At 44.8% G+C, this 14,259-nt stretch overlaps 1 protein-coding gene across 2 annotated transcripts in view; it reads right to left on the bottom strand.

Moving 5' to 3' along the window:
* GRHL2 (grainyhead like transcription factor 2) overlaps window positions 1-14,259 on the bottom strand; it is a 163,721-nt gene that overhangs the window by 76,463 nt on the left and 72,999 nt on the right. For both annotated transcript variants that reach the window (XM_032610589.1, XM_032610590.1), the window contains exons 6-7: window positions 12,759-12,915; window positions 9,123-9,234 (exon numbers count right to left, since the gene is read on the bottom strand). In XM_032610589.1, coding sequence (XP_032466480.1) covers window positions 9,123-9,234; window positions 12,759-12,915 — 269 coding nt within the window. The remainder of the gene's footprint in view (window positions 1-9,122; window positions 9,235-12,758; window positions 12,916-14,259) is intronic.

The following is a 14,259-nucleotide window of genomic DNA, read 5'->3' as shown; positions in this document are numbered from 1 at the left end:
TTTAAAACAACTTTCTATTTGTTTGCTTCAGGGAAAAACAATAATTTCTAGTTAAGTTAAAAAGGAGAAATTTCCCCTTGGTTTATTAGTGTAGGTATTATATTTCTATGTTAGCAATGAAGTCTTCGAGTTGTTAACCAAGTTTCATCAAAAAGTCTACAGCGTAACACAATAATATATAAAATATGAGAAATTAAAGTACCAAATGCACATTTAGCTGGCATCCAGAAAAATACTACCAAAATTGATCCTTTCATCATGGAAGAGGACACAGCCCGACCGCACCCTGACTGCCCTGTTAACAAGACACATGCCCGCTTACCAGGGTATTACCTACATACACAGAACCATACATGGAAGTTTGTTCATCAACTAGTCAGCACTGGTTGAGCATCTTTTCTGTGCCAGGCTCTATACCAGGTGCTGGTTATACAAAAGTTAAAAAAAAAAAAATCTTCTCTCCCCTCAAGAAGCTTGGCATCTAGTGGAATGGACAGAATGTAAACTGATAAACCAAGTGAAACACAGCAGAAGTGTTACTGTCTAGACATAAACTAAAACTCGTGGAGGAAGCAGCTGACTATGCCTGAAAGATGAGGAAGATCTCACCTAAGTGGGGTCGGGGGAAAAGGTCTTAGGGGTGAGATGTCAGCCAGGTAAAGGAGAAGAGCCCTAGAGAAGGAATAAAGGAGAGGTTGGAAGTAACTAGGAAAACTAGTGAGGGGTGAAAATATACCTGTAGATTTGGCATGAAGAAATTTTAATAAAAGGCAGGTTATGCTGGATTCAGACATGAGTAGTAGCTTAGGATGGGGGGTAGGCATTGACTCCTCTTTTAAGAAACATGGATTGGAAGGAAAGAGGAAGATCCAGCAATAGTGTTTTGCAAGGGAGTCTGCCAGGATCAGGGCCTGTAAGTGTGGGCGGTCTCAACTCTGCCCCTGTCCTGGTCCATTCCCTGGGGGAAGGCTGGGGGTAGCCCCGGATCACCCTAGGCACACGTGCCAAGGAGGAAATGATTCTCCCCAGAGGTGTTTGTCCCCAACAGAAGGAGCTTCTAGGACTCATACACAGACATGCACGCAATAAATAAAAACCCGCAGTGGCTCAATTTTTATTGAAAACTAATTTGTTCTGCCTGAACTAAGATTAAATTTAAAAAAATATTTGCCGTTTGTAATCTTTTAAATATATAACATTAATAGCCTACCATTTTTATCACATAAATATTGTATAACCAAAGTAGAAGATGAAAAAAGTTTTCCAGGAGCTGTGGCTACGGTACTTCTCTATAAAACTAGAGGCGCCCTACACTGCCTGTACCTGTGGCAACAGCCAAACCACGACGCCACGTGAACAGCGGGTCGGGCGGAGCCTGGCCCATACCCCAGCCTGTTCCCTCTTGTGCAGGGGGCAGGCTCAAGGCTGCTCCTCTAGTGTAGCTCTGACTCACTGCCTTGACTCTCCAGGCAGCCCTGGTTGGTTTTTGCTGTTTCTTTGCTTTTTTAAGTTGAGGGCTCTCAAGAGGTGGTGTTTTATTTTGAATCAAATTTCCTTTTCATATCTATTCAGAAGTGTGGAAAGAATCTAGGAAACATCAAAAATCAAAATTCCATTTACTTGAGTTATTCTGAAAGGAGGGAAGTCCCACACTTTCTCGACTGCAGGAGAAAGTTTATACAGTTCTGGGGGAGGAGGGCTCTCCACGGAACACAACTGAGTGGCGGAGTGGGAAACCCAGAGGAAAAGGAGAGAGTGGCAGGTCACACTTGTCTCCCAGGCCTATGTGAGCCACAGATTCACTCTGACTACTTGGCTACCTGACCTCTTGAAAGGCAGCAGCTGCCTCGCCCAACCCCCAGTCTCTACCCTCCCACTTTTCTGCACAGCTCTGAGTAGCCCAACCCAGGTTTAACTATAAAAACTGCAAGAAAGCACACTTCTAGGGCACATCCAAAGCCAGCCTCCTCTAGAAAGCTCAAAGCAAAAAGGAAGGAAGGAAGGAAGGGAGGAAGGAGGGAGGGAGGAAAGAAAGAAAGAAAGAGAGACAGAGAGAGAGAGAGAGAGAAAGAGAGAGAGAGAGGGAAAGAGGGAGGAAGAAATGAAGGAACGAAGGAAGGAAAGGTGTGACAACTTTATTCGCAATTCCTATTTGAAAGTGGAGTAGGATTTCAGAAGAGAGCTCCCAGGCCTGGACAGACAGTCAAGCTGAATAAGTCCCAGTGGTCAACGAAGTTCTGTATTCAAAAGTCTTCTGAAAGGCTTCTCTTTGACTCTCAAAGAAAACAATTTAGAACTAAACGTGAAGAAATATTTTGATTTCATTGGAATTTAAGTGTTCCTGAAAGCTTTATCTTAATATAAGATTGCTATTAACAACACGATTTAAAAATAAAGAGATAGATTTGCGTTAGGGCACAGACGAAAATCCTATAATCACATGCTAATAACCCAAGATGTACTATAATTGCCTACTAATTACCATGGAAAAGTATGGGATTAATATTAACAATGTAACTAATACAACCTGGTACAGGGAAAGATTACTTACTGGGAACCAAAATTAAAGACAGATTGAATAAAGAGCAAACGGTTAGTTTCACAATTAACTACAAAATTATGTCAATATTGGTCACATTGGACGTGACTATCACGTAATGGTGCTTATTTGGACGTGCTTGTGGAGTAAGTCTCATTACATGACAATCCACACCACCCGTTCTGAAAGTGCAAAAACTGTGATGTTCATTATTTTGAAACATCTGCATTGTAAAGCAAGACAGTAATTCTGTTCAGTAGAGAAATTATATTTGAATGAGTTTCAGTATATCTGCTGTAGCTTCGGATTTTTCATTTTATAAATCAATATTAGTTGTTGAACGTCTTATAATTTTCCTTCCCTGTTTGAAAGGAAACAAAGAGAAAAATATCCCTTCCCAGGAAAGTGGTTTTGGAATTATTCATGGTTTGAGTAGACTTGGTATGCAGTCTGGTTCATTTTGTGATTTGTGGTTCATTTCAAATGTTTTTAAAATGGCTTACATCGTGCAAAACTGGATCCCTCCACCGTGCAAATGAGTCCCAGGTAACTCCCAGCCTGCTCCATGTGTACGCGGTGCCTCCAAGTCATCGTGTCCCTGGCTGGACTCAGCACTGGCCGGCCTCCACTCCCCCGCAGCTGGCCACGCTGCCCTGCCCGACCCCCTGCCTCGGGGCGGGACACCCGCCTCGCCTCGCTAACAAAGCTGAGCTTTTCTTCTGTGATTTTTATCTTCTCCTTTATTCCCACAGCCAGCCAGTCCTGGAGAGTCCACCAGTTCTAGAATTCATCTCTCATTCCTGGGTTAACTTTGCATCTCTCCTTTCCCAGCCATAACCGTCTCTCCCTCACTTCATCCCACCCCCATGCTGGCCCAGAACTACCTCTCTGAAATACAGATATCACTGCATGACAGTCCTGCTAAAAATCCTCAGTGGTTATCCAAAGCCTCCAAAATCAAATACTGCAACTCACTGAAGAGAAATACCGCCTCATCACCATATTCCTTTTGCCTTTATTTATTCCCAGTCTCCTCCTCGTCAGAGTTCTAGGAGGACTGAAAAGTGAATGCAACACATCCACCTGGGTGAGTGAGAACTTTTACGAACCCTCACTTACGTATTCCTGGGTGTCTGAAGCCCATTCTGTTCAACAGCAGAAAAACTGCATTAGCAAGATACAAAGTATGCATGTTACACCTCAGTATAAAAGAGTATAAACACACACTTTTCAACGGCTCCCCAACAGGACTGCAAACCAAGACTCTGGAGCCAAGCTAATGTCAAAGCAGCAGAGGACGAGAAACCCTGAGCTCGATTCCCCTCAGCATCTGGTGTGGTGAGGTTCCTCTGCAAAGACCCACCCCACGGTCTGAGAGAGAGCATTTCCCCAACTTTCCACCTGCAGCTCTGGGCGTTACCACCAGGACACACGTGGTATTTGTCGATGGCCCTCTAATACCTGGAACCTTCTGGGCCTTGGACCCTTAAACACCCAGCTGGGCCCGTTCAGTCTCCAAAGTAGACCTGGAGCTTCAGCCCGTACCTCATGGAAACAGCTTTAAATGGGGCTCCTCTTAGAGCTTGAGACCAGCAAATTCCATCTATACTTCATATCCCTGGCGCTCTAAGAGTCCCCTTAAAAAAGCAAGCGTCTCCACGGCTACCATGGCCTTCAATCTCATTTTCTCAACCCAGTTTACTCGGGACTTCCCGCCTTCTCCCCACTCCCTGTGTAAGTTGAATCGATGACACTCCCACCAGCAGGCTCGAGAGTTTCCACCCCTCCCACCTTTGCCAACAGTCTTACCAGATTTTATAAAATTATGCACCAAGCTCACTCTGGTTTTTCTGTCTGGATTCCCGCACCTCCGCGTGGGCTGCTTCCTCAGCTCACAGCACTCTCCACCACCTTTTCGAGCTCAGCCACTCTTGTTATCTTTTCCAAGGGGTCTTAGAAACATCTCAGGGAAGTGCTCTTCCCATGTGCCCCTCACGTGTGGTACCTTAGCTGGTCATCTTCTTGCCTCCAGACTCGAGCAGTTCGAGGAGGGGGCTCCACCTTATTTATGTATCTCTGAATTGCCTGTTCCTAACAAAGGGTCCATTTGCTGAGCGAATGTGGAATCACTCTGCCTTTCTGCAAGCTGGTGGTAACTAAGATGGGACCGGCACCAACTCCATGTCCCCTTGGAAAGGGGCTTTCACACTCAGAGAGGAGCAAACGACAGATATCATCAAAGCGGCGATTCCGTACAGTAGGTACAATTGGCACAGGGACAATCTCTGGGCTGCAGAATGTAAACGTATTTATGACCTGGAATAATTCTGTTATCCAATGAGCTCACAAGAAAGAACTTGTGAAACTTGGAGAACTCTGCTTGTGTGCTTTGCCAAGCAGCAGAAGGCACTTGGGCTGGGGTTGGTTTGTTGTATTTATATCCAGTAAGAGCTAGTTGCTAATGTTTCCTTCCCCACCAACATAGTTTACGGCCTAATGTGCAAGAACCACGTCTCTGAACTGGCTTTTAGAAATATCACAACTAGTAGTGGCCCAGAGTCCTACCACCCAGAGTGCAAGATGTTCTCAATGTCTGGAGAGAAAGCCGCAGAGGAGAGAAGAAGGACCTCAATGCAAGGTCAATTCGTGAATGTGTGCAGTTACTCTGCATGTAATCAGGGCCTGATGGCGGCCAAGAACTATCTAGAGGTCAGGATACAAAGACGATAGACAGTGGAGTAAAGTCATAGAATAATAAAAAATAAAACAAGGGATGCAAACTCCAGCATTCCTGGGTTTCCATCTTCACTTACCAGGGATTTGACCTTGGGTAAAATTCTTAGCCCCTCACCATCTCAGTTTTTAAACAACAAAGTAAGCTGTTTTCAGGAGGAAGGACCAAATGTTTATGTCTGATGCACAAAAAGAGCGCAGTACAAAGAGGGCAACAGACACATGGGAGCTTTTATTAGGACACAGTTCACTCCTTCGAAAGCCTGCCTCCTGTCACTGTAATAAGAGTTTCATCCATGCATTTGTTCATTCATTCATTCATTCACTCACTCATTCATTCCTTCAGGAAATATTTATTGAACACTCATGATGACTTGGGCTCTGTGCTAAGCATTGGGGCCGGAGCAGAGAACAAATCAGACAAGTGCCTGCTCTTACGGGCTTATTCTAGTAGGAGGGGGCACACCATAAGAAATAGAAACATATATTCATAATAACATGTTAGGTGATAACAAGCAGTCTGCAGTAAACTAAAGTTAAGGGAGCTCGAGAGTGATGAGGGTGTGACTTTGGGTAAGGTGATAGGGAAGGTCTCTCTGATAAGGTTACAACAGGCAAAGGCCTCCAAGAAGTGAGGGAACAAGCTGGGCATCATGGGAGTATCCACCCAAGGAGGGATGTGACTGGTGTGAGGCAGGGATGGCCTCACCGGGAACTCCACTCAGCACACAGGAAGCTGGGAGCTGAGGCGCCACGTGCTCTGAGGGGCAGCCTCCTTCCCTGGCCCTCAGGCTCTCACTCTCCTTTCCATGGATCCACAGACAGAGCTCCATCGGGGACGCTGAGGGTCCTCTCCCGCCAGGCAGCCAGCACACAGGGGTACTCAGAGCATCAAGAGTATGTGGGAGATGAAGAGTAGCCACAAAGAACAGCCAACAATCTTATCCAAGGGAGACAGACTTATGTCAGGAAAGATGCAGAATGTTCTCCAGGCATGATTATTTCAGGGTGCAAGAGATGACAGGAGAATCCTTGAGTGTGAGTGCTGAGGGGATGTTGAAGGAGGAAAGACACAAAGAGAGGTAAGAGCTCCATCGGGCTTCTCCTGGAATGGAGGGAGGGAGGCCGCGTGCCGGAGACAGGCTGGTTGTCCCAGGCACCCCCGGAAAGGAGAGGAAAGGGTGCGCACACCCATACGCACAAAATTGTGTAATTTGAGGAGTTTGAGGTTCCCCTATAGCCCACACCCACAGACCCCAAGGACCAAGGTTATGAATGCTTGTTTTAGCAAAAGGGGCCTCATCTCAGTCTCTAACGTGAGCTTCAAGTTCACTACCTGCAGGGCTCAGCTGAACCTGCTGACCACAGTGGCTGGTGGAGGCGTGGGAACTGCAACTTTGGAGCCCTGACTTTAACCTCCAGTTCATGGAGGTGAAGAAAGATAACACATTACATAATTTTGGATTCTTCCTTTTCTTTTGCAGGCTACTAGAAGGTTCTCGACCCAAAATGACAACGGTATAGCATACACACTCTTGGGCCTCCCTACCCCCTCAGCAGCCAAGATGCAGCCACACGACCATTCTCTACACTGCCCTGCATAGTTACTACCGGTGACGGCTACCACACACAGACATACGTGCCGCGGCAGCATCAGCTTCCCCGTTCTATTGGAAATGGCGTTAACCACCCACTGGCAGAGGAACAAAGGGCTTGATTTTTTTTTTTTTAATCTAGTACAAGAATGAATTAGACGAGATTTTTTCATATTTCCTAATCCCGTCAGGTTGAGATTAGGGGTAGAGACTGTGGTCTGAAAATTGATTTTCCATTTGAAGCTAAGGGGCTGATTCAGTGTCTTCATCTCAGATTCAGAGCAAGTAGCCCAAGTAGCCATGAAGCTACTTAGTAAGAGTCACACATCTCAATGGTACACGTGTGCACACACGCATGTGTAAAGGGTTACATGAGGGAGAAAAGGCAGGCAAGAGGTGATAAAGAGGTAAGATCTGAAATCGTATGAGACCTGAGAGATCATTCTGGTCTAAGAAAAGTAAACGTTGTGATGACATCAAATTTAAACCAATAGGTAAGCCAGGAAAATGCTTTTATTATTTGCCTTATTTGGACCTAGTCCATATTTCTATTTAACTGCTCCTCTCATTTTCTTGGGCAATAATGATAAGGCTAAACTTTTCAAGGAAAATAAAATTGTTCCTCTGCTCTGTGCAGACTGGCTGCAAAGCAGGTTATGGCAAGTATCCCCAAGTCCTTCGTCCTAGTCTGTCAGTTTTGGGGGTTCAGGGTATGACCTGGGTGAGGAAGACTGTTTTTATCCCAGCTCTTGCACTAATTCCTGCCCTAATTATCTGAGGACAAGTCACTTGGAAAGGTGGGTCAGTGAGCCCCTCTAGACCTCGGCTTCCTAGTTCATTAGATAAATAAGCTTGATGAGTTTACAGATGTGTATGTGTGGCAGGGGGGAAGGGGGAGGAGTGGTGTAGCCATTTTGCAAGAAAAACCAGCAAGTTAGTTTCCATATGTTCTACAGTGAGTCTCTAACCCTCACCTAGTTACTGACTTCTCTGCCATTGGTCAAGGGGCCCTAGCAAGCGTGAGATGGAAAGTCTGAAAAATCCTTCATTACAATGTGAAAGAAATCAAAGTAAACATCCTTTTAATGGCTCATTAACACCTCTGGTATCCAAGACAGTGGAAACCCTCGCTTGGCCTATCCTCACTGGGGCTGTACGCTGTTGGTCGGCAAAATGTGAAAATAAAGCCTATAAATGAGAAATGATTTATTTCTCATGGAAGCAGCAAGTAGATAAAGTGTTAAAATTACTTAGAAACACATATACGTTAAGTCCCCTGCCTTCAAGTTGTGAACTTTCAAAGATTCGAACCTGTGTTCACGTGTCCCGTCACGTAAGTTAGCTCATGCGTCTGGTGTACCTTGTCACCTGCGTGCGTCCTGTGCAAGTGGCGGTGCTTTTGTGTACTTTACTGTACAGTACCGTACAGAGTACCGTAGTACAGTATCACTGGATCGTTTTTTCAAGAAGGTAGATAGAATTGAATCCAGCAAGGAAGCAGAACCTGTGCCACCAGCGTCAGGCGTGAGTGAGATTGCAGCCTGCCCTCCGTCTCCCATTGCTGAGGATCCTTCAGCTCTACCATCTCCCACCTCCTCTCCCTGCTCCAGTCAGTAACTCTTCTTGCCTGTTCACTCGAGGCCAGCACCCGTAGGCCAGCTGTTGTGCTGTATGTACAGATTCCAGAAAATGCACTTGGCAGGTCCATTCCTTCTCTGCTGCCGGGAAAGCTCTCTCAAACACTGCATTTGTCTGATCACCTAGGACCATTGGCACTTAGACATGTGTTTGGATGGAAGGAACATGGGATGGAGAATTAGAGAACGAGAATGCCGTATCTAGTCACGTGACCTTCGCAAGTACCCTAGAACCAAGTGAGCTGAGGTTATTCGCGCCACAGGGGGATAACAGTTCCTCCGGCCTGCCTGCCAATTATTAGGCTCAAACACAAGAGGGCATGGAAATATGTTTTAGAAACTGGCACGGCCGTTGCAAAGCTAAATCTATTATTATAGGAGACACAGTTGACTTTTATGGAACGAAAAGTGTTTTGCTCTCAGCTTAGCCTGATTTTGACTTCTCAGCCTGATTTGTACTAAATGTACTAAAACATAGGAAAGGTGCACAGACAAGTGCCTGGCACATCACGAGAGTGATGTGGGTCCCAGCTGTGATTTCTGGGCTGGGCTCTCCTTTGCATCATGACAACATGGCAGTTTACCAAAGGCCGTGCCGGGAGGTCAAGGTCAACTTACCGATGTCGAGGACCCTCTGCTTGGCCGTGTGCTGTCGAGAGTGCCAGTACTTCCAGTATTTCAGCTGCTCGTCCCGGTTTTTGTCTTCACTGAAGACCACCATCACCACGCTCTGCAGAGGGGGAGAACCACGGAGCTTACTTTCTGTTCAGCACCTCCTGCTTCACACACTCTCCAGTTCTAGAAGTTCTATCAGAGGTGGGTTGCTGTAATTTCTGTAAATTTGCTTTTCTTGCTTTAGAAAAGCCCAATAAGCCCAGACGTATGGTTTGTCTTGTTTGAAAATGGGCCTACTTTAAAAAAGTGAATGGGAAACGAGAACAGCACATAGTGAAAAAGAATGCTACATCATTTTCACCGTGAATCATAAACAAACAGATTATCCAATTTACCGGCAAATTTATTATTGTGTGAGCTGAGTGGGCATACCAAAAAAGATTTTTTTCTTGTATTGGAAACAAGAACATTTTTGAAATTTCATATCCTTAAACATAGAATTTGGTGCTTTTGTAAAGGAGCAAACATCTGTTTCTGGCCTAATTAAGTGCCTCTGGCTGGATTCGCGGGAATAATGAGAGAAATACTAAAAGATGAGCTCATATTGACGAACGAAGATCTAAGCTACAGATATTTCAGAGACCAAAAGCTACAAGGTCAACTGTGTCCTTTATAAAAATATGTGGATGGACTTTTAAAATGGGCATGAGAAACTAATAATGTCTTGTAGAAATAAGTATCCCAAACTGCTTTCACTTCTAAGTTACAGCCCTGTTCAACTAAATACATGTTAATTCATTGTCATTTACGAGATGGAGGAGGTACCAAAAACAAACAAATAAACAAACCAGAAGCAAAAACCCTTTCGTTACAGCATGAGGAATACCGTATCCAGGAATATACTGCCCCCCTCATTCCATATGCAAAATACTTCTTAGACATTTTTCTGCTATTCCAGAAGAATGTTTCAATGACTCTCATTCTTTAATAACTTCTCCTTTGTAGCATTTCACATACTTGTAGTCATCTACCTAATTATTTACAATTATTCAGTCCACGGCAACGTCTTCCCACTGATGCCTATCTCAACCAGGGCTGGGACAGAGTCACTCACCACGGGGGGCCCTGGTGCCCCGACAAATAAGAGATACCAAATACATGTCTGTGACTGAACTGTCAAGTCAAAACCTGGCTTATTCCCAGTGGTATGTAAACATTTGTTACACAAGAAAGCAGATGTTTGTTAGAAAAGCTAGTTTAGAAATATGCATCCATACTATTTGCATTCACAAGCGGCATGACCCTCAGGCATGGAGGAGAGCTGGCAACAAAGGGATCCACTGGCTGGGCTGGTGGAACTCTGGGCTCAGCCCCTCTCCATCCTCCCTCCCCCTTCCCCAGGCTTTTCCATTTATAGGTAAGAGTTTACTGCCCAGCCTCCTGGTGTTTTTTTCTGTCTGTTCCAAAATAAAAATAACATTTCAGGTAATTTTTTCTAGCACACGACTAAAATGGCATATTCTTGGGATGGAAATGTATTTTTCCAGTGGTAAGGAGACAGGCCGTTTGAAACTGCTATTACCACGGCTAAGCTTCGACTCGGGATGCAACACGGTTCTCAGAAATCAGCGCTAGGAGGTTCCAAGTGCATCCCTCATTTCTCCACACTGCTGGCTCTAACAGAGCCTAGGAGTAAGAAAGGTCCATTCTGAGAAGGGCCATCCTACTCTCCAAGGCTGTTAGACTGAAGTCCTTAAGAGAAGGAAGGCTCTTGGTTTTAGGCAAAATGCAACAGAAGGAAATAAAATTTCTATATTCGATCACTTCCATGATTTCAATGAAAGAAAGTTCTTGGAAAAGTTCCTGCACTACAAAATGTTGTCATAGCCTCAGATTACTAACCATGTGTCGTCATCTTTTCAGGGTGATGGTCACAGTGTTGTTACCAACAAGGTGTGTACGTGAGTTATACACTTGTAATTTACAAGATTTTTTTTTTTAAGACTTTGTATCCAGTGCCTTCTTACCGGGCATCCACATGTGAGGGTTTCGGATACAAATTCTAGGATATATTTCCAGAGGTGGATCCCATGCTAAAATCCGTCTGCCTTTCAGGCCTCCATGCTACACAACACAGTACACTTAGTGGTTAAGAGAGTAGGTTCAGGGGTCTGACGGCTTGAGATATAACCCAGTTCCCTCACGTTTGAGCTATGTAACCTTAGTCAGTTGCTAGCTTCTAAAAGGCCAAGTTTCTTCATCTGTAACATTATTAAAGGAAGGCCTGTCTCATAGGGCTGTTGTTAGTTTCAACGAGTTACTAGATGTACAGTGCTCAACAGTGTCCAGCACACAGAAGATACACTCAATAAAGACTAGCTGTTACTGTGGCCCTGGTTGTCGTGATGATGGGGACGATGATGACTGATGATGACGACGCTGCTGCTGCGGCTGACGGCGTACCTCCACGGTAGCCTTGACCTCAGGGCTGGAACATACTAACTCCTCTGGAGGGCAAACAGCACTTTTCCACCGCCACGGGTTCAGCCTCAGGTGGGTCGTTAGCCCCACATCCTCCCTGTCTTTCCCCTCACTCTCAACCGCCCTGCCTCCTGTCACTCCGATCTGAACTGGGATGGCCTTGGAGGGAGAAAGGCCTGCTGGACAAATGAGCAGCCATTCTTCCTTGTCTTTCTCATGGAAACAAAGCCGTAAAACCGGGTTGATTCAAGAAAGCAGCACTGCAACGATTTTACCTAAAAGCTAGTAACAGGCAAACCGGCCAGCAGGCGCCTGGACACTCTTTTCTCTTCTACCTCAGGGGTTACCTTTGCCTGGGAATCTGGGTTGGGGTAAACTCACTGGGCTCGGCACAGCACGGCGCTCCTTTCTCAGTATGCAGAAGAAAGAGCTTAGGAGTGCACACCACGCACACAGCAGCATAAATCATTTTACAACAGGGCAGGAAACTCCTTCAACCTCTTTTGAGAGCTCTGCTATAATTTTCCTTTTCAGTCGACAGGGATTACCAGTTCCCTCCCTTCTTGGCAGTATCGAGAATGCCAGAAGCTGGCAGGCTTCCAAGGCAGTTTCATGTCCCACAAATAGAACTAATAACTCGTGAATGTGAAAATTCCTCCAAGTCACTCCTGGTAGGGATCATACCATGCCCACCTCTTGACTCCTGAGTAAGTGCCAGGCTGCAGAAGTCTTTTAGCAAAGCTGCGGAGGGCCCAGGGACGCAGAATGAATTGCATCCTCCTTTTCAGAAGAAAGCCCAGCTCTTTCCTGCCCACACATACGCTCTGACTTACGGCTGCTTACCTGAAAACTGCACATCATTTGATTGAAAACGACGACGACAACAACTAGGTAGCACATAGGCAATGAATGAAGCTGGGGAAATTCCTTGGATACAGTCAGAAAGCATGTTCCAACCACGCCCCTTCCCTGGGGTTTATTAGTTACTGATTAAGATGATAAACTGCAAGCCAATAAGTTCTCTTGCCCCAGCTCTCTGACATTTGTTCTAGAATTATTTATTTTGGGATTTTTTTCCATGCCCTTCCACAAGGCTGGCAGGTAGTCACTGCTTTCACCTGATCCCTCTGTGCTTTATTGGAGAAATGAGGCCCTTACCCTGACTTTGCTGATGGGGTGTCGGAAGCACTTGTTGTCCCCCGTCTCGCTGAGCGTGATGGCATAGAACTGTCCCTTGTTGAGGTAGGTCATGGGGCCCTCCCCCTGCTTCTGACGGAGAGATTTGGTGGCTTCCAGGGTGTATTGAAATGTGCCACTGTGAACAGAAGACAAACAGCGGTCAGATTCATTCACTTGGACATTTCTGGCTTCTGGATCAATTTCACATCAATAGCATTTTGTATGAATATTAACCAACGTTTACTCCATTTCAGAGACAAAACACGGCACGTGGCAAAGGAGATGAGACCACACCAAAGGTCACTGTTAGTACACTGCACACAACATTTCTAATAGTGGCCCATAAACCAGATGGTTTAGAAGGGGAGAAAGTCCACAATGTGCCCGTCTACTTGTGCCAGGCAGAGCCGGGGGAGCCTCTGTTAGGTTTTAGTTGGTCCTTGGTAATGCCCCAACTTAAGAATCGCTAAAATTTGCCACTTTCATCCTAGCAACAAGCCAAATATGTGAATGGTTTTGTTCAATTCATCCGTATACCAACTTTCTTTTGTCTAGCCAAGGTGTTGCAAATAGCTACATCCCACTTTAAAATAGTTCAAAACGTAAAAATCTAGAACTCATTCATTATTGAAATCTATATGGACTCTAGCTCCATAACAGGGAGTAATTTTTGATTTGGGGGTTTTGTTTTTTAAGCCTGCAAAAGAACTCATGACAGGGTTACTGCTCTAAATCAGGAGCTTGCAAACAACGGTCTGGCGGCCAAAGCCAGCTAGCTGCCTGTTTTTTGTAAATAAAGTTTTACTAGAACACAGCTACACTTGTTTGTTTGTGTTGCCACAGCAGGGTTGAGTAGCTGTGACAGAGACTGTGTAGTATGCCAAACCTAAAATACTTAGTATCTAGCCCATTACAGAAAAAAAGTTTGCAGATCCCTGCTCTTAATAATCTCCCGAATATTTTACAAATACAAGTTAACTTATAAAAGAAAAGCACTGATTTTCCCAACTTTGAAGAATATACGCATTGTTCGAAATGAGCAACGGATATGAATCACATCTATTTAAGATGCTCATTCAGAATATTTATTTCTGTCACTGCAGGATGGCACGCAATGATGATCCAATTCCAAGTGCTTTGTGTGTTTTCTGAGAATCATCAGAGGCTCTTCACTGGGTCTATCTATTTTTTTAGCTCTTTAATTTCAGTCTGTGAAAGGCTGCGTGCAAAAATGAAGTTTGCCTCTTAAAATGATCTACTTACAAGATTATGGGGGACTCTTGCTTTCTATGTTGAATATTTCTGCAACGTTTGGGTTTTTTTTTAACTTTTATAATGAGAAAGAAATTTGAAGGGCAAAATAATATTCCTCTTCCATGATAAAAATCTTAGGCTTAAGCTGATAAACAAAGCAAATTCCAGAATATGTGTCTTAGAATAAGGTGGGAAATAAATCATGCAAGACAGAACCAATTCCACT

This window comes from Phocoena sinus, chromosome 17 (genome assembly GCF_008692025.1).
Source record: "Phocoena sinus isolate mPhoSin1 chromosome 17, mPhoSin1.pri, whole genome shotgun sequence".
Classification (NCBI taxonomy): domain Eukaryota; kingdom Metazoa; phylum Chordata; class Mammalia; order Artiodactyla; family Phocoenidae; genus Phocoena; species Phocoena sinus.
Note: the sequence above shows the minus strand (reverse complement) of the source record. Positions and strands in the feature narration are given on the sequence as shown.